Below are 21,366 nucleotides of genomic sequence, written 5' to 3'. Positions count from 1 at the left end.
CCTATGGAAGCCGTCCGGATCCGCGGGAGACCAAAATCGGAATTTACTCACCTGCTCCGGATCTTCCCTTTGCCGCGGCTTCATCTTCTCTCTGTCGCGGCCAGATCTTTTTTCTTCGGGCCGGCGCATGCGTGGGGCACGCAACCGACGTGCCCTGCGCATCAGCCGAGCCGAAGAAAGAAGATCCGGCCGCAACGGAGAGAAGATGAAGCCGCAGTGAAAGGAAGATCCGGAGCGGGTGAGAGGCGAGTTAATTCTTATTTTTAGCCCTCATGTCCGCTGGGCAGGAGGGACCCGCTACGGATTCTACATGGAGAATCCGTAGCGGGCCTGATTTTCCCCGTGGACATGAGGCCTTATAGTTTGCTACAATGTATTAGTCTGGATCCTTGGTTATTTGCTCTGAGAGACTAGATATAATTGTATCTACAGCTCATCTGTAAGAAGGACTATAGGTCTTTTTACATCAAGGATTAGCGCTCAAAATTCATTCAAATGAGTGAAATTGAGCAATAATCGTTATGTGTAAATGTGTGGCCATCATACACTATTTATTCACTTGTCGCTTATCAATGAGTTTTAGCAGACCTAAAAATAGTTGTTAAATAGTTCGCTATTTGTTCCATTTGAATGGTAATTGCTTGAAAGACTTGAGGGGAGGGGTGATTGTTTACCTTGTCAAACTCAAGGACTACTTGTTTACTCATGCTGGCAGAAGACAATGGATTTTTTTCACACTAATTAAAAACCTACTGGCCAGAGTTTCCCTCGCATAAACACTCGCCCACCTGAGCAAACAACATATACAGTGTTTACTTTAGCTAATGAGTGAAAAAGAGAGGATTTCAAACAATTATCTGTGCGCTTTAATGTGCAGCATTTTATGTAAAAAAGTCGTTTAATTTGTTCAGCCATTTGGCTGTTCAACTGATAATCGTTTTGTGTAAAAGGGCCTTATGGCTTCATGTCCATGGCCGGGTCGGGTTCTGCATTCGTGAGCCCGCAGCGGAATCCGACCCTGCCGGCAGCAGCGTCCCTCACATTTTCTATACTGCGGATGGTCCACACGACTCGCAATGTCAATTGCGGACAGGACGCGGATTGGACAGCTTCCATTGACTTCAATGTACAATCTAGGAATCAAATCCGCATGTGTAAATTGAGGTGTGGACGTCCATGCTTCCCTATGGGTGGCTTGAACTGCGGATTCCGCAAATTAAATCCGCCTGTTTGCATTGAGCCTAAGTCTGCATAGGTTTTCATGTAAGCACAAATGTTCTCAGTCTCTGACAGTAAACTAATACCTCTGGAAATGGTGAGGAATTGAAGGATAAAGTATATTTGACAGTTGTAGAGCTTTTCATTTATGCAGTATGTAAGCTTTAGTTACTGTATATAAAATTGGAAAACCCCTTTAAGAATTGAAAGTTAAGAGGACCTCGGTGTTCTCTGCAATCTGACCGTCCCGCTGCATCAGAGAAAATCACTTATACTTTTGATGATGTGTGTCAATGAAAGTCTCCTATCTCCCGCCCAGTCTGACATCGGAGATATGCTAGTGCGCTCTGGGGCCAAGGATGGGTAAGTACTGCTGTATTTGTCATTTTACCACATCTGCACCTACCATTACATTCTCAAAAAGTAACCAAACAACCCATTTAAATGCCAATTCTTGGTTTAATCCAGATTGACATTTGCAGGCAGTGCTGGAGACTATCAGGAAACTGATGAACACGGACTGTGTGGTGCCTGGCTGGCTTCATGATATCATATTGGGGTATGGTGATCCAGGAAGTGCCCATTACTCAAAAATGCCAAATCAGATCCCAACATTGGATTTCAATGATACCTTTCTGAGCCTGGACCACCTGAAGGCTTGTTTTCCAGGGTATCAGGTGAAGGTCACTGTGGAAGACCCATCTCTGCACAAGGCCCCATTCAGGTAGCATTTGTTCTCTAGTTAAGTCTCTGGATAACACTGGGCCTTGTATGTCCCAATATTTAACGATATCCTGCTTGTTTTATCTTAGGATTACTTTTCCTGTCCAGGGAGTAAAGGGGAAGAAACGAAAGCAAGAAAATGAGGATGGAGCCGTACAAGAAGAGCCACTTACACTAATTGTGGAGCCTCATGTGATTCCTAACCGTGGCCCCTACCCATACAACCAGCCTAAGCGGTAACTACAAAGATATCGGTCTAGCATCATCCTCTGCATGAATGACCTTAGCAGGTAGAAGAGCATGTGGAAGAATCCATGCCCACCATAAAAAGGCACATGTAACAGTATTGCCCACTTCAGATAGTGGTACACTGCCGATGATCAAACATTTGTAAAGGCTTTATGTCACAACCGTCTATAGACCAATATTGCTCTATAGACCCTCATACACACTAGGCTTTAGTTGTCCAAGCACACCAATTACTACAGGGTCGGATGACTCTCTGATGTGAATAGAGGCGGCTCAACTGTCCCCTGACAGATGATGTTGAGGGAAAGAAGACATCGGGGATGTTGAATTTCAGTTCGCCATCCTTTTGTACCCTGGAGATAAGCCACTAACAGAGCTGTCTGGCTGCAGCTTACCTCCCTAAATATATGAATCTTCAGAAGAGCAGACTGTTCGTATTTATGAGCACCTGAGGGTACAGCTGTCAGATAAATGATCCTTAGGCCGACAGTTGTTGAAGATGTATGGGCAGCTTTATGAAGAGGTTAGCAATGTTGTTAGCCTATACACTATTTAGTGCAGTGTCGTATGGAATTCAGCGTATATACTGACAAGTGCTGTCTCTTATCTACTGTCCATTTCTAAACAACAGTAGTGACATGTCCCCACCGAGGAATATGCCATAGAAAACCTGATCATTGACAAGCAGATTAATCAACTTTGTGTTTTGTGGCATAATGGGGTGTTTTCTGCAATTTTCATTTAATGTTCACTATGTTCTCTGCCTAGGAACACCATTCAGTTCACGGCAACACAGACAGAAGCTATCCGTGCAGGAATGCAACCTGGACTTACTATGGTAAGAAGCAACATTTGTCATATATTGATGTGCATACATAAAACTGCTTTATTGTCAGGAGTTGCACAGTTCATTAACCAAATCACTAGCCTTAGTAGAACTGAAGGTACCTATTAAGGTCCTGTGCAATCCTAAACAGCTCCGTGTGCCACCATACAATGCTTTCTCGGGTACCATGTGTGCAGTGCTTGTAGGGCAGAGTAGCTTTGTATACATCGGCTGGAGCATGCCTGTATTCTTTTATATGTTTTATGATTGGATTCATATGGAATAAAAAGAACTCTGTATACCTCCATATAGAGACGTACAGTAAAGCCACATACACCTCTTTGGGAGTACTGTTATGGCTCTGAACGAGTCAGGGCTGTAATACGGGAATGTACATTAGGTTTTAATAGAATATTGCATTGATTCAAATGACCACTTTTTCATCCGTTGCCTTAAAGTGTGATTGGCCATTTCTGTAGCTCCCATAGCATTAGAAGAGACAGCAAACCTATGAATCCACTTGCTCTCTGCCGGGCGGGTCAGTGAATCCTGTTCTGGAGATAGGCGCGAGTCCTATCTTTGGGACCAGCTCTGTTCAGACATTCATGGCATGTTCTGTGGATGTGAATACCCCTTTAATGCTGGAAATCTATTCTACCTGCTTTAGGACTCCTGTCCACGGGCGAATTTTCACTCTGTTCCCCGCAGCGATAATCCGGACGCGGTGAACGCTTTCCATAGCGAATCTCCATTCGTGGACGGCAAATCGCATCATGTCAGATAGGCTCACCGTGGAGATCCGTCTGCTGGCTCCTGCTATCCGGCGGCGGGGATCCGCCGCGGGATACTGCGACGCCCGTAGACAAGCAGCCTTAAAGCATACTTGAGTTTTCAACAAGTCTTCCAAAATATAGTAGGTTCTCCTTACCCACTCATTTGCTGCTCAGAGGTTTTGATTGTCAGGTCGTCTTTCTGATTTTTCTGCTGTTTGCAATCCACTTTCAGACAGGGGGCATTTTATAAGCCTACCATTCTGTCAGTAGTTCACTGTCCTGCACTACCTTTCTCTCACTTCCTTTGCTGCATTGCTCTGTCTCTGGTCCAATCAGCAGGGAGGCAGTATCTTAATGCCTGCCCCTTTTGATTTTTCAGGATAATTCAGACATTCAGAGACATTCATTGCCTATTGCTTAAAGGGGTTGTCCCGCGCCGAAACGGGGTTTTTTTTCGGCGCGAGACAAACCCGATGCAGGGGTTAAAAAAGAACACCGCACAGCGCTTACCTGAATCCCCGCGTTCCGGTGACTTCTTACTTACCTGGTGAAGATGGCTACCGGGATCTTCACCCTCGGTGGACCGCAGGGCTTCTGTGCGGTCCATTGCCGATTCCAGCCTCCTGATTGGCTGGAATCGGCACGTGACGGGGCGGAGCTACAAGGAGCCGCTCTCCGGCACGAGCGGCTTCATTCAGAAAAGAAGAAGACCGGACTGCGCAAGCGCGTCTAATCCGGCGATTAGACGCTGAAAATTAGACGGCACCATGGAGACGAGGACGCTAGCAACGGAACAGGTAAGTGAATAACTTCTGTATGGCTCATAATTAATGCACGATGTACATTACAAAGTGCATTAATATGGCCATACAGAAGTGTATAACCCCACTTGCTTTCGCGGGACAACCCCTTTAATAAACCCAATTCACACACATGCTGTAATGGCAAGACAAACCGAGATTGTGGGAATATGGCAGAAATTGTCAGATCTGTCAGCCTATGAGTGCAGGAAACAGCCAATGTAGATGGCCCCTCCCCTATATCCTAGCATTTCTGTTACTACTGAAGCTTAGTAACTAACAACAAACAGTGGATTGGAGACCCCTAGTGGCAGCCACTGCAAAATTGATTTACAGTGGTAACACCACAAAATTTCTAATAGAAGTACATTACAAGATTGATAAGACAAACAGAAGATCTTACATAAACAGAAGCTGTCTGAAAAGTCAGTGCCCCATTAAGGCTGGGTTCACACTAGGCGTATTCCCGTCGGAAATCTCCGCGAGATTTCCGCCGGGAGAAACGCCGCGGCATTGAAGCGGCCCGGCCGCTCGCTTTTCCGTTGCGGCCGGCGCTCCCATAGAGGAGAGCACGGCCGTGACGAAAATAAACAAAAAAGGAAAGGTAAATAGACATGCTGCAGTTTCAGCCGAACTTACCGCAGCGGATTGGCCGTCCCGTGTGGACGAGATTTCTGAGAAATCTCGTCCACATGGCTGGCTAAACCCGAGATTAGCGGCCGCAGGCGGATTTGCCGCGGCAAATCCGCCCTGTGTGAACCCAGCCTAAGCATTGCTTATTTGCATTCATGTGCTCTCATAGATACACAAGGACTTATTTCTTATATTACAGTAATGTACAACAACAAATGCACTATTTAATTAATGTATTTAATCATTGTTCAAAGCCCCATTTTCTGACTGCACAGCTCTGATGTCCCCTGTCCTCTGTTCCATAAATGTCACAATTCACGGGGATGAAGGCAGAAGGACGCACACACGCACACACGCACGCACGCACGCACGCGCGCGCTCGCTCTCACTCACTCACTCACTCACTCACTCACTCTCTCACTCTTAGGGTCCTTTTCTACGGGACGACTATAGGGCGCTTCTCCCGACGATTATTGCTCCTGTGCTTTCACACAGCAGTGATAATCATTCACTGAATGGAGTGTATCGGAGATCGCTTACGGCCACCCACCTACATTCACACTAAACAGGCAACTGTTCATAGATGAACCACTGATTGCATAAATAGGCCAATCGTTAGATTTTTATTTTTTCTATCCCTACGTAAGCTGAAGAACGAACGACAATTATCGAACAAATAAGGCTGGGTTGCACGTCTGCGCTGGAACTTCTGTTCGGAGCTTCTTCTGCAGATCCAGCACAAAATACCGCTTTTACCTCCAGTAAAATGCAGGGCTGCTAAGTGGAAACCGAACGGACCCCATTATAGTCAATCGTGTCCATTTGGCGCTGTTTCGGTTCTGTCAGGAGATGGACCCGTTTGACTAGGGGATTCCCCTTTCCTGCTTCCCGAACTAGAACTCCCACCATAGATGTGAAAGCAGCCTTACTGTTTGTCGTTCGGCCGATGGGAGTGTTTACACGATGATCTGTAAACTGAATGATAATCTGATAATTGTTCCGTGTAAAAGGGCCCTTGGATTGACTGCGACACCAGGCTCACACTAGCGGATGTGAGTTGCGGATTCTGCGATCACCGTCCATACGTGGTAATGCGTGGGCATTGAAAGGCATAAACTTTCACCGGTTCGCTCAGACATGCGGGTACAAATTGCATATTCTGCGAGAGGAAGAAGAATCGCAGTATGCTTTATTTTAGCGTGGAAGGCCTCAATAGATGTCTATGGATGCAAGTGATCAACAGCCCATACGCAATTAACGTTGCGTGTGAGCGGCAGAAACGCTTGCAACTTTATAAGAAAATAGATAGAAAAGCCGGAATGCCAGCTGGAGGGGGAAGAGAGATCGATCTTCTGCGTGGACGATACGCTGTGCACCCACAATCTTCCGTGAACGTTCATAATTGCTTTCCACGATGCATCACAGGTCTTCCACTTGCGGAATCCGACCCGTTCATGTGAGCCCGGCCTGAAGTGTGGTTCCTGACTGGTTGCAATAGACAACATGGAGACTTTGTTAGAATAGTTGTTGCATGTGAGACCCCCTGTTCCTGCAGTAATGAGAGGGCTTTCTTACTGTTATATTCTACTTCCAGCCCCCTACTTACCACACACATTACACGCTGACGGAGAGCGAACAGCTGTAGTACAGTAGCTGTGAGCCATGGCTCTGGTTAGTTTGGCTCCAGCTGTTTGCTCGGTTTCCCTTCACTATGACGTATATACACAGGTGCTTACCCATCGCTTTGGCTCTCATCAGTTGGGATGTTACCAAGAATGCAGTTCATACTGTGCCATTAGGGGGAGTATTACAACAACTTCAGATGCATAGCACATGTATGTAGTCGCATAGGTTGCCAGAACAGAAAGTAAATCTAGTAATCATATATAACTGTAACCCACGAATACACAGTACGTTAATTACATGACCAACAGATATACCTTATCAGAATATACCTAATACCTAGTAGGTTTCTTGCCGGCCGTTCACTGCTACATACTGTGTGATTAGAAAAATGAATGCAAATAGGGAAGTTGGAACCATACCTTTACACCGCCACCTATTGGATGGCAGCATTCCTGCAAATCAAGGGTCAGACATTGATTTGCAGGAATGCTACCATCCAATAGGTGGCGCTGCAGAGGTATTGTTCCATCTTCCTTATTTGTAGATTACCCAGAGGAGCATGGATGGCCTTATAAGTCTCCTCACTCACCTTCTAGGTGAGAGAGATGATACCCTTCCTGACCCTAGAAAAGTTAATTCACAGGATGTCTTATTCTTTTCCCTAAAAGGTTGTCGGACCTCCTGGGACAGGCAAAACGGATGTAGCAGTCCAGATTATTTCCAACCTTTATCACAATTTCCCTGAGCAGAGGACTCTTATTGTCACTCATTCTAACCAGGTAAGTGCAGCGCTGATTTCTGCCTTGATTTGATGGTGGGGACCATAGGTGCTCAGCTACATATTTTTGAAGCCTTGCACGTGTTATCACTCCTAAAGAAATGTAATATGTTGCATTGTTTTATTTTCTGCACCTCAGTATAACTGCCTGTGGCATTTGGGAAATGTGCGACCCGACTAGTGTGTAGGTCCGTAGGTGGTTTACATGACCCCCTTTTGTCTGAGAGGGCAATGGCATGATTGTTAGCTAGTGCTTGCCTTAGAGTTGGATCTTAACATGATTTCGCAGGAGAGTCTGTAAGTGTTAAGTATGGATATGCAATGGATTTTGCAGCAGATTTGCCGCACTGTAAGTGAGACTGTGCTTATTTGTTTTGCAGCAAGTGGCTTCACTGCTACTGTAAATAATATGAATTTTCCACTCTGTGTGTACATAGCCTTAAATGCTAGACCCCGTATTCTGTTTTTTCTCTCATAAAACTATTCTTCAATGTAAAGCTAAGTTTGGAAATCCTTCCTTCATGTGCCTTGGGGTGATGTGCTTTCTGCTGTGAAGGGTATCTTTTCTCCTTAAGGAGAGCACCGAGAACAGGGGTGTCAAACTCATTTTTACCGAGGGCCACATCAGCCTTATGGTTGCCTTCAAAGGGCCGATTCTAATTGTTAATTGTAAGACAGTATAGTAAAAGTGAACCCCACAGTAGCCCGATTGGTAATAAGGTCCCCCGTAGGGGCCAGTGGCGCACACTAATATATATACGCACGCACGCACACATACGCACGCACGCACACATACGCACGCACGCACACATACGCACGCACGCACACATACGCACGCACACATACGCACGCACACATACGCACGCACACATACGCACGCACACATACGCACGCACACATGCACAGACGCACACTATTATACACATATACGCACAGACAAACACTATATATTCACTCACGCATGCACGCACGGACACTTCTGCATTTTTATACTTACCTGCATCCAATGTGGTCCCACTGGCAGGTATACCGGCTGCTCTCTTCTTGGGGCCCTCCTGGATACTTGGGCCCCTGATGTCTCCCCAGGCCTGCAGCCATGAACAGAGGGAGGGCCGATGAGAGGAGGTCAGCGCTGACCAAGCTCGCACCCTGCAGCTGCTCCACCTCATCGCTGCTCTCCTCGCACCAGAGTTCATGTTCTCTGCAGTCTTCTTCCCTCCTCCGCGGCCGTTGTCAGTCTGCTATCGGCACTCCTCTATTACTGTCTGCACTAGACAGAACAAGCCGAGAGAAGATCCCCTACTGACAGCAGCACGGAGGTGAGGGAACTTACTGCATAGCCGGCGGGCCACAGAAAATGAGGCGGCGGGCCTTGTGTTTGACACCTGTGACCTAGAAGGTGAGTGAGGAGGTTTATACGGCCATGCGCGCTCCTCTGGGAAATATGCAAATAGGGAAGATGGAACAATATCTTTAGGGTACCACCTTTTGGAAGGCAGCATTCCTGCAAGTTAGTGTCATACTTTTTCAAAAAGTCTTATAACAATGACTGGGAATTGCAAGCCAAAGCCAGAGACCCCGTACACAGACAGCTGTTATGAGGTGATTTCCCCTCATCAGTGTGCATTAGCTTGGCTAGTGAAAGTCCTATGATGTGGGTCAGGAAGGGTATCATCTCTCCTTAAGGAAAGAACCTAGAAGGTGTGAGGAGACTTATAAGGCCATTCATGCTCCTCTCAGAAATATGCAAATGGGAAGATAGAATAAGACTTGTTTAAAAAGCCTGGCATTGACTTGCAGGAATGCTGCCTTCCAATAGGTGGCGCTGTAGAAGTATTGTTTCATCTTCCCTATTTGCATTCTGTTGTAAAGTTATGTTCCCACAGAGCGCTCTGATCTTAGTGTTACTTGATTCCCTCCCTGCATGTGTAGATCTTCTCTTTCTATGGTATCTTGAATGCTAGTTGTAATATTGTTTGTTTTGTAGGCCCAACCCACAAAGCAGTTATCCTACTGCCCCCAACAATAGACATAGCAGCGTTTTATCTGCTCGCTTCTTTGCCCGTATGAGGAATAAAGAGTTGTAAAAGAGTGCCTCCCCCACTCCACTTAAGTCCAGTTTACTATACTTGTCTCATGAGCGTGCTTGATGCTTCTCTTACATTGTGTATATACAGATGCTGCATTAGCTCTCATGTAGACACATCTGTAGACTAAACATTACACCACTTTAAATTTACTTAGCAAAAAGTTGTCATTGGAAATGATAAATAGTCGGCGACAGGCTTGTACAAATCATAAGCGGGTCTGGGAGGCAGCAGCCATACCAAGCGCACACTGCAACCCAGCGATGTACAAGCCGGGCCTTGCATGTCATTGGGGTTTTCCCCTCCAGCAGACAAAATGGTATTTACAGTAGTGCCCTCCCTCTTAGTAGTAACTGTGACGGTCTTGTCCAATCCCCTCCACAGAAATACTGCGGTAGAATTGCACCAGAGTAAAACTACTTTAACCCTTTAAGGATCAGGGTGCTGTAAAGAACCAGACACTTTTTAGGGATTTTAGCCACGGGATGGTTTTACTGCCTTATTTTTTTTTTCTTCAGCTACCAATATTATTTTTGCTGTGGTTTTTTTCCCTGTGATTTATAGGGCTATTTTTTATATCGTTTTCCACTGACGTTTTAAAAGTTTTTTTTTAGTTTTACTAGGGGCAAAAACTAGAAAAGAAAAAATGTTTTTCAGATTTTAGCTATTCATTTTTAAAATTAGTATATTTAGGCTAAAATAAAGTATGGGAACGGGTTCCTCCTTTTGTTTTAGACGTTGTGATGTATAATTTATATATTTTCAATTACAGTGTCCATATGGCAATTGGTTTTGGTTGGCATTGGGTCATTTTCTTTTTTTAGATGTATACTTTTATTTTAATCTAATTTTTTTCACTTATTCTTGTAACTATTTTTTTATCATCTATGACCCCAATGATGATGTTCTCTTTTATTTCTATTTTTGTATTTTACACTTTTCCACTGTAGCGTGGGCGCACATAGGAGCCTCCATTACAGGAAAAACATCCCCTTCTAGTGACAGCCACTTCCAGAGCTGATCAGGGTCTGCTAGGATTCTGCAGCTCTGCTGTGCAGGGGGTACCCAGTGGTCCACGCAATCACTGGGTCGCATAGCGGAACAAACACTTCCACTTTTCCCCTTTGGTACATAGCGCTCCTGGAATGCTAAGTAGCTTCGAAAGTATAAGGCAGAAGCAGTTAAAAACTGCTTCTCCCTTCTTCTCTGGGTCTTCGGTTGTATCTGACAACGGAGGACCCAACCTGCTCCTGCTTGATTGCTTTAATCCTACGCCGTACTTTTGCTATCGGTCGGAATTAAAGCCCAGGATGAAGCGCTGTAAATTTACCACACTTGGTCCTTAACCCCTTCCCACTATAGGATGTACAGTTACATCCTGCAGCGTCGGGGTATGTATGAAGAGAGATCGCGGGGCAACCTCTCTTCATACAGCACGACTGTTTATTACAGCTGACACCCGCGGGCAATGGCTGCAATCAGCCGCGCAGCTGATCGGCACAATTAATCCTTTGAATGCCACTTTTTTACTGTCACAGCAGCATTTAAATCCCCCGAACGATGTTTAGGGGGTCCGTACGCTGCCCCCACCCCTCCTACCCGGCAGTGAGATCGCAGGGAGCCGTGCAGGTGTCATGGCACCCTTGGGATGGCTTGATAGACTGCTTACCCGATCGCAGTATGATATAATGCTATGACATTACATCATACTACATGAGCAATCAAAGCATCGCATGTTGTGGTCCCTTAGGAGAACTAAAAAAGAAAGTAAAAATCAGATCAACAACGACTTTGTAACATCACGTGTGAGGATTTTCAAATCCCGACCAGGAAGCTCTGCAGGAGAACTTCAAGCAACTGCCAAATGCCAGGGAGCTTCAGGGGAGATGAGTGCTGGAGAGGTGATGTATTCGTTTTTTTTTTTGGTTTTTTTTATGCAGCTAGGGCTTATTTTAGGACTTTACAGTAGCATTTTTTACTGTAAAAGTTGCATTGCATCGCACGAAAACCGCATTTTCATGTGATGCAACACATTTCAAAGCTCCATAGGGAAACATAGGCTACAAAAAACCCGCAAATTGCGGCTGTATAGAGCATGCCGTGATTTTGTAGTCTTGCAATGTCGCGTGCTACAAAACATCGCGTGTGTGGAAGAATCCATAGGAAAGCATGGGCTCCATATACATGTGATTTGTAGCACTGTTACATTGCGTCAGGCGAGAAAATCGCCTGTGTGGAAGCAGCCTAAAAGGGTTTTCTGAGTTATTAAAGGGCATCTTAATGTTCTCCATGGTGTAAATTAATAAAGGCGGTTTATAGTCGCTTCTTGCCACCCGCTGGCGGTCCCAGGTCTTCCTGCTGACATCATCTTTAAAGGCTGCAGTCAGCCTGACCCGTCTTCAAACAAGCTGCTGCAGCCAATGACAGCGATTATCTCTAAGCGCTGTGATTGGCTCCAGCGGCAGGTTTACGGGATGTCACAGGCTGACTGCAGCCTGTAAACAACAACATAGTGGAGACCCGGGGCTGCCAGCTGGGGGAAAATAGTGGGGAGAAGTGATTAGCAGCTACTTTGTTGTTTTACACCATGGGGGACCCTTTAGGATGCCCTTTCATAACTCAGACAACCCCTTAATGGATGAGAGCACAACCACTTGCTTTAAGGAAGCTTTTGTTATTTCAAAGGACAGAATCTGACCCTGGCCCTACTTGTACATGCACCCTGGCAGTTTTGGGGCCTTCTATGCTACTAAAATAGTTGGCTCACCAGAGGCCCTTTAGGTGGTACTTATTGTTTAGTTTTCTACTTCTGGCCTTGTAAGAGTCCAGATTATCTTTCCACCAATAATTCAATATGAAAGTTTATGCCAGGTGGAAGGATTGTTTAGTTATTGCTTGTGTCGCATTATCAGTTAGATGATTATGTAAGAAGACAAATCTAAGGTCTTGTCCACACTATGGTTAGTGATTTCCGTTACATTTTTGGAGTAGAGAAACGGAAATCAAACTGAATTAAATATTTGTTTTTTTTATTCACCCCATTGATTTCAATGGGTTAAAAAAATAAAACAAACAGAAATGTCTCCATTTGATTCCTTTTTGTTCCATTTCGGTTTTTAAAACGGAACAAATAGCGCAGACTACTGCTCAAAAATCGAAACCGAGATGGAAGACCTGAACGCAGGCTAAATACTAGTTTGAAACCACACTATTACCCTATGGGTCCTTCATTTCCAATTCCTACCAGCAGCAGATGTTGATCTTCTTCCTCTGTCTTCATGTTGGACTTGTCTGACCAGTGCCATCTGCTGCATGGTACCTAGCTGATTACTACAAGACCTGTCCACTTGGTGTTTGTACATGATGCTTGCCCGCCGCCGCCTCCTCCCCCCTTTTCCTAGAACATCAACATGCCTTCTCTAAATACCTCTCTCCTTCTGTCCCTATCAATCTGCAGGCGCTCAACCAGCTGTTCGAGAAGATTATGGCCCTAGATATTGACGAGAGGCACCTCCTGCGTCTGGGGCATGGCGAGGAGGAACTGGAGACGGAGAAGGACTTCAGCAGGTGATCCGAGGGACAGTCATTAACTTGTTCAGCGCCAGAGTCCCCAACACTGACAACATAACAAGACAGTCCGTTATTGTGCTCACTACAATTAGTGAAATATAGATAATCACAATCACCATTTCCAGTGCTCAGCAGTTTGCTAGCTGCTTTCCAGACTACTGGATGCATTTACTGTCCTGTCCAAATGGTTCCCGTTTGATTATCTGCAATTATTATAAACATTTGTCAAGGACTTTGAGCAGAACACTTACTGTTTATTGACTGTAATGGTAAAAGGCTATACCTGTAGGTTGTACGTCACCAAATATGACGCAGTTATACTGAGCCTTATAATGCAGCCAGGGTGTATTCGCTGCCGACTTACCACAGCGGAAAATTAGCAGCAAATTCACAGCAAATCTGCAGGGGACAGATTCACACCTTAAAGGAAATTAGTCTCCTATGTTTAGCTGAAAAAACTAAGCTTATAGAATAAAAGTAGGTGGCCCGTGGAGTTCGGGGATGTAAGTCTTAGGCCTCATGTCCATGGGCACGGTTGGAATCCTCTGCGGGATTCTGCACTGGGAATTCAGTGGAGGCAGAGAGCGCCGTAGATAGCTTCCAGACGCCTTCGTCTATTGACCTAAGGCAGGCAGTTGATAATAGATAAACGATTGCTTGTTTACACAGGCTGATTGTCGTTTCATTTTTATGCCTGCCTAAACTAAACAACCACCGATAAGCAGTTATAATTTTGCCCGACAAATATTCGCTCTCGTGCTGCTGCACAGGAGAGAGTATCATTGGCTCACAGCGGTGCAGCTGCAGGAGATTTCTCTCCTTGCCCTCCCCCGCTCCTCTCCAGTCACTTAAAGGGGTTGTCCCGCGCCGAAACGGGGTTTTTTTTTTTTTCAATAGCCCCCCCGTTCGGCGCGAGACAAACCCGATGCAGGGGTTAAAAAAGAAAACGGGATAGTGCTTACCTGAATCCCCGCGATCCGGTGATTTTTTACTTACCTGGTGAAGATGGCCGCCGGGATCTTCTCCCTCGGTGGACCGCAGGTCTTCTGTGCGGTCCATTGCCGATTCCAGCCTCCTGATTGGCTGGAATCGGCACGTGACGGGGCGGAGCTACAAGGAGCCGCTCTCCGGCACGAGCGGCCCCATTCAGAAAAGAAGAAGACCGGACTGCGCAAGCGCGTCTAATCCGCCGATTAGACGCTGAAAATTAGACGGCACCATGGAGACGAGGACGCTAGCAACGGAACAGGTAAGTGAATAACTTCTGATAACTTCTGTATGGCTCATAATTAATGCACAATGTACATTACAAAGTGCATTAATATGGCCATACAGAAGTGTATACCCCCACTTGCTTTCGCGGGACAACCCCTTTAACACAGCGGCCGTTTAGTACTGAACAGCTGCTGTTAACACTGAATGATCAGCTCATTGCCCATCGTTTAGGCTGCATAAATGATGGACAATGAGCTGATTTATAATCGTCCAGTGTAAATAGCAGCCGTTCAGCACTGAACGGCCGCTATGTTAAGTGAATGGGGAGGGGTAAGGGAGAAAGAGGAGTGAAATCTCCTGCCGCCCCACTGTGAGCCAATGATACTCGCTCCTGTGCAGCAGCATAAGAGTGAGTGCATGCGGGGACGAGTGTCGGGCATCGTTTGCTCGGCATTCGTCCCGTGTAAAAGGGCCTCAACTGGGACTGTTTGTCACTATGCTGAAACCTCCTATCTATGAAGATGGACCTGTATAATTGGATTTGCATAAAGTGGCCTCTTAAGGCTCATCATGTGCTAGAATGTGTGACCATTGTAAATACTCTTTCCAGGTATGGGCGAGTAAATTACGTGCTGGCACGGAGACTGGAGTTACTAAATGAAGTAGGACGTCTACAGGAAAGTTTGGGGGTTCCCGGAGATGTGTCCTATACTTGTGAGACAGCTGGCCACTTCTTTTTGTACCAGGTGAAAAATGGGTTTTGTAAATTATTAGGCCCTTTTCACACGGACTACAAAATGTCGCTACAAAACACATGTATGTGAAGCCCATGGTTTCCAGTGGGTTCTTTCACATGAGCAATGTGTTGTAGCCTGGAAGGAACCCATTGGAAACCATGAGGTTCACATACATGCGTTTTGTAGCGATGACTTTGTAGTAAGATTTTGTAGCCCATGTGACATACAGGCCTTAAGGTTTTTTCTTTATGTCTATGGGGTCACTGGACCTGTATATACAGTTTCACGCAACCACCATATGGTGATAGGAAAAAAATCCAAAAATGTTAAAATCATGTAATAGGTGACTGGACTGAGTCCACCAGAGCGACAGCTGCTCTTCGTTCTTCACCCTTCTGGCTAACAGACAGGGTCCTGTGCGGGGAAACCCTGGATAAAATCTATCAGCCCTAGTAGAACAAAAGGGGTTGTCTTATTGAGACTTGCCCATATTTCCAATTCGGGCATATTGAAGTCATAGAGAGAAATCTGCCACCCGAGCAGCCCTCCATTAGCCAAAATGGAGAGACGCTTTGTAATTACATGGATAGTCATGCATTTGTGAAGAAACTGGTTGTCGACACAACAGCCCTCTAAGTGCACACTTTATAATGTGTTTTGGATTTCTAAACCAATTAATATGTATAAATTTGATGACTTCCCTGCAGATAATGTCACGATGGGAGGCTTACCAGAGCAAGGTGAAAACCAAATCATCCCAAGCTCCTGATGTCGGGGACATTGCCAAATTCTTTCCTTTCCACCAATACTTCTCCAATGCGCCCCAACCTATATTCAAAGGACGGTCCTATCAGGAGGACATGGAGATTGCTGAAGGATGTTTTCGCCATATTAAGAAAATATTCACTCAACTGGAGGTGGGTATTATGGGAGAATGGGCACACATTATGTAGCATGCTCTATCCCACTGTTAGGATAGCATTGCTCGTCTGAAACTGAACATCACTGAATAGGTAATGTTTTAAAACTTGCATTGTTAGATGTTTATGTCTGTATTGGAGCTTGTAGGTCATGAGGTAGTAGTGAGGTGGAGCTCAGTAACTAGCAGCATTATATGTGTCATATCGGTGGTTGGGACTAGTGTGCGGTATGATAAATAGTACCTATTTTCAGTACTGTATACAGTTGATGTTTTCATAGATGCCCAAAGTTCATCATTGTAATCGAACACAAGTGATACTAATACAGTAATGAAGGACAGGCCTGTTATAATGAACTAAACTTCTCTACCTCTTCAGGAATTTCGGGCCTTTGAGTTGCTGCGCAGTGGGCTGGATCGTTCTAAGTATCTCCTCGTAAAGGAGGCCAAGATCATTGCTATGACATGTACACACGCGGCTCTAAAACGTCACGATCTGGTGGATCTGGGTTTCAAGGTATATTTAACACATTGATATCAATAATTGTAAGCAATAATAAAATATAGAACTATACCATCAATTAACTTTTGTTTTTGTATAGATGGCTGGGTCCCTGTCTATACTAGCGCGAATGCACAAGAGGAAAACCTGTGCAGGCCATATAATACCTCTGCAAACCATGTACTGCTTAAAAAGGGTATTCCCAGCTTAAGCATCTGTGATAGATAGATAATGATATTATTTATATATATATATATATATATATATATATATATATATAAATAATATCATTAAGGGCATTGTCTGGTTTTGAACTATTAATGATTTTTCCTTAGGATAGCTCATCAATAGTTGATTGGGGTGAATCTCCTGCTCATGATCAGCTGTTACCCAGCCTGCTGTTGGTGTGTACGGAGCTGTAAACTAACAGCTCCATACACATTGCAGTGGTCCAGGTTGGTAATGCAGGCACAGCTCACATCGAATTCAATAGCAACCAGGGCCACCGCAGCGTGTACGGAACTGTCTGCTTTCAGGTCTGTACTCACTGGCGTTGGGCTGGATAATAGCTGATCGCCGTGGATTCCTGCTGAGCAACTATTGCTGAACGATCCTGAGGATGCTCAAGTGAGCATCGATCTTCTCGAGTAACTGGTTACTCGTCCGAACAAATGCGGGGGGAGTGGGGGGGTGGGAGAGATCTCTCTCTCTCCCTGCTCGCCCCACCCCATCCATCCCGCATTTGCTCGGACGAGTAATCAGTTACTGGAGAAGACCAATGTTTGCTCGAGCATCAGCCTTAAATGAGCGTTCTCGCTCATCTCTAGTGATCAATAGTGTAGATCTAGACAGCCCTTCTAATACTTAATAGGTGCTTGTTTCAGCTTTTTGTCCCTTGATATATCAGGAAAATAGAAATCCCGTGAGCCCCACTTGCCGAAATACCTAGTTTCCCTGAAAATAAGACCTATCCCGTAAATGAGCCCTAGTGTCCAGGCAGCTATGCATGTAAAAAAGAAATATTTTGGAGCAAAAATTAATATAAGATCCGGTCTTATTTTCGGGGAAACATTATACATGAGCTGCTCTCCCAACAGCAGTCAATGGGGAAATAGTTTCACCCTTCCTTTCAAGTCTATGGGAGTTATGTAAAAAGCTGAGTCCATAACTCCCCTACAATTTAATTCTCTGTTTTCTTCTATGTTGAGAGTGTCTGGCACAAATGGTAAACATGTGAATATGCCATATGTGATGCAATTTAAAGAGTAAAAACAGACACACAAGGGTGCTTTGTAGGGTACCTCCATGGATGAATACTGTAATGTGGCCTGATGAGGTTATTTGTGCAGCTGAGTAGACAAGGACATGCAGTTCATGGATCTGATCTGTTGCTACACAGGGAAGGCTGATAATTGATGGAGATCTCTAAAGATGGTGCTTCCCCAGATTCCTTTATGGCTGGACACTTAGAACCTATACGATCCAGATAATGCAAAACTTGTCTGTATCTTTCTATGACTACTGACCTTCATAAATATATATGTTGAGAGTCCCCTTTAATTTCATCTATGACAGCCCTGCAGGGCAAATGAACGCTTCCCAATGAGTTTCTTCAATGTTTAGGTGTGATCACTGGAGGTCCTAGTTGTAGGACATCCTGTGATATGTCTGTGTTTGTGGGACTCTCCATAAAAAGGGATTGTCAAAAGAGGAACCCATTTGGGCTGTGTTCACATCGGTGGTGTTTTATCCATTTTTAACAGATCCGTTTTTTTTTTCTGTTTTCAAAATTAAAATAAACTGATGTCTAACTGATGCACATTAAAAAAAGTGGATAGTTAAGATCCAGTTGCATTAGTTTCTTATCCGTAACGGATCCATTCTTCTTTTTAGCTACAGTCTTACAACTGCTTATGTGTAGTGTGATTTAACGGATCCGGTTAAACGGAAGCCCAAATATACAAGCAGAATAGTTGTGTTTGTCCTCCAGTGAGTGCAATGTAGAAAAAAACATTCTGTTCAGTTTCTGTTTGTTGGCCTGCAAAAAGTTCTGCACTTTAGTGTTCTCTCTCCGTCAAAAAAATGGAAACCAGGTAGAGCGGAAGCAAACTGAAACAAAATAAGCCACAGTAAAATCAATTAGGTTTTTATTGGATTTGTTTATTCCGTTTTTCTCTTCTCGGGAAGGAACAGAAAATGAACTGCTGATGTGAACCTGGTCTTAAAGTGGTTATCACCTTCTCGGCTTTGCATGGTCAAGATGAGAAAACCCGGCCCTCTGTTTCCAACCACCCATTGAAAACAGCCGAGCGCCTCAGCCCAGCATTGTTCTTGTAGCGCTCATTGAAGTGAATGAGTGCTACAGAAACCGCGCTGGGCTGAGGCGCTTGGCAGCTTCTTTATGCCCCGGACGCGTGTTCGGTAGCTACAACAGCGGTTTCCCATCAATACTCATTTACTGTATTCGGAACTGTGACATTCATAATATATTAGTATACTGAATAAACTAGTGTGGAGAGAGACGAATATATATAATTTTATTTTTAAAGGTCAAAAGTAGCCATTGACTTTCATAAAAAGGGAAGGTAAGAGGTCGTCTTTAGACACAAAGCTGCCAGTGATTTTGTGAGAGGTATTTTAAGGTAATCTCATCCAGACGCATTCATCTTTGTTACCTGCATTAGCAACAAAAATGCTTTATTTTGTTATTGGCCCAGATGTTTCTGCAGCTTCAGACTGTTCTGTACGACGTCTGCAGACGGTCACCTTGAAGTTTTCTCTCCTATCTTGCTGACTCTTGGTTCCTGTCTTTTCTCTGCAGTATGATAACATCCTGATGGAAGAAGCTGCTCAGATTCTAGAAATTGAGACCTTTATCCCACTCCTCCTACAGGTACAGTATACCAGGCTCTGGCCTCTTGAACTCTGTTGTGAGCAGCAGTTGACCAGAAAGTCTATACCCAGGAACTTCAGCATTACTAGATATGCTGACCTAGACATCCTGATGTTAACCTGAAGCGTTCATAGACAGAGAAATATTGCTGTCTTGTTACCGATCTTTCATCATCTTTCGAGGTTGGGGTATGGAAAGTTTAATGACACATCCTGTGGAAACAGGTCATTTATTGCCCTCATGACCGTGGCCAAAGTCTGTGTGTCCTGGTACGTCTCAATAAATCATCATAAGGTCACTTTCGAATGTCGACAAAAACAACAGTGCTAAAAATCGCATGTATGTGAAACCCATGCTTTCCAATGGGTTCCTTCACAGCGATGTTTTGTAGGCTGCTACAGTGTGAGAAAAAAAATTGTGGCCTGCTCTATATACCCGCGATTTGCAATGTTTTGTAGCCCATGTATGCCTATGGAACCGTCCTTTGTGTCGCATCGCAAGAAATCGCAAATTTTGTGCAATGCAACTTTAACAGTAGGAAGTCTTATTGTTTCCCTAAAATAGGCCCTAGCTGAATGTGAAAAAAAAAATACATTACCTAACAGGTGCTGTACACTGCACCGCACAAAACAAACATCAGCTTTAACCTCAAAGAATCATGCCGCTTCGTTGATGTGAAAATAAAACTTATCGTTGTCGCACTGTGGAGGCACAAAAACGAAAAAAGTAAATTGCATCATTAAACAATTCACTTTATAAATCTCTTCATTATGTAAGCCCGACTGTATAATGTTTTCTGTTGTCTGAGCTACTATGGTCACCTATGTAAGGTCATCAGTGGCCAGCCCATGTTACCAGGTGTGTTTGTGATCCCACCGTATTTCAGTAATGTCTGACTAATGCCCCTTTTACACAAGCCCATTCTTGTTTGAGCTAGCGAGTAACGTCACCACTAACTTTTACAATTGTTCGCTCTTGTGCAGCCTGTTTAGAATCGTTCACTTCTCATTCAGTGGTTCACATTCTATGTGTTTAAGCCTAATGAGAAGGAAACAATGATTTTTAGTCCTGCTGAAACTAAACGGCTGACGAGATGTGCAGAATTCTCTTTAGTCATCCAGTCGTTCGCTCGCGTTTCGTCGTAACGATAATCGTTCACTTCCATTCACCTGAGTGAGGGCTCAGTTAAGGGTTTTCTTCTCTCTGCTCTGATTTTGGAAAATAAATAGAAATAAACGCAGACTGTACTATTTTTCCATCAAAAAAGAAAAACCGGAAACCTAGCAACATGGAAGTAAGCAAAAATCTTTCCGTTCGCTTTCCTTTTTTTCAAACTCCATTGAAATTGATGAAGAAAAAAAAGGATAATTTTTTTCAGTTTTATTTTCTTTTCTCTTCTCCAAAAACTGAAACCCTGAACTGAGCCTTAACACCGGTGTAAATTTACCCTTGATGAATTTTTAATGGTTGCATGTGATAATAGTGATCTTTATTTGTATAGCACCAACTTATTCCGCAGCGCTTAAGTAATTTTACTGTTTGTAGAACCCAGAAGACGGCTTCAGCCGGTTGAAGCGATGGATTATGATTGGAGACCATCACCAATTGCCACCTGTAATCAAGAACATGGCTTTCCAGAAATACTCAAATATGGAGCAGTCACTCTTCACACGGTTTGTCAGGCTTGGCGTGCCAACCGTGGATCTCGACGCCCAAGGGAGAGCCAGAGCTAGGTAGACCGCTTTTACTTTTATTTATTTTTTTACTTACGTCAATGCAGCCTATGGGCTAAATTATAATATTAAAAATGCACTTTT

The 21,366-nt window shown here is 44.4% G+C and overlaps 1 protein-coding gene across 1 annotated transcript in view; it reads left to right on the top strand.

Moving 5' to 3' along the window:
* Positions 1-21,366, top strand: part of AQR (aquarius intron-binding spliceosomal factor) — a 117,498-nt gene that overhangs the window by 62,042 nt on the left and 34,090 nt on the right. Inside the window, exons 20-29 of the mRNA XM_066608583.1 lie at positions 1,701-1,942; positions 2,031-2,177; positions 2,959-3,028; positions 7,517-7,627; positions 13,171-13,280; positions 15,109-15,244; positions 15,943-16,152; positions 16,534-16,671; positions 19,478-19,549; positions 21,095-21,282. Coding sequence (XP_066464680.1) covers positions 1,701-1,942; positions 2,031-2,177; positions 2,959-3,028; positions 7,517-7,627; positions 13,171-13,280; positions 15,109-15,244; positions 15,943-16,152; positions 16,534-16,671; positions 19,478-19,549; positions 21,095-21,282 — 1,424 coding nt within the window. The remainder of the gene's footprint in view (positions 1-1,700; positions 1,943-2,030; positions 2,178-2,958; positions 3,029-7,516; positions 7,628-13,170; positions 13,281-15,108; positions 15,245-15,942; positions 16,153-16,533; positions 16,672-19,477; positions 19,550-21,094; positions 21,283-21,366) is intronic.

The sequence above is a fragment of the Eleutherodactylus coqui genome, chromosome 6 (genome assembly GCF_035609145.1).
Source record: "Eleutherodactylus coqui strain aEleCoq1 chromosome 6, aEleCoq1.hap1, whole genome shotgun sequence".
In the NCBI taxonomy this organism is placed as follows: domain Eukaryota; kingdom Metazoa; phylum Chordata; class Amphibia; order Anura; family Eleutherodactylidae; genus Eleutherodactylus; species Eleutherodactylus coqui.
This window is presented reverse-complemented; position numbering and strand designations above follow the sequence as displayed.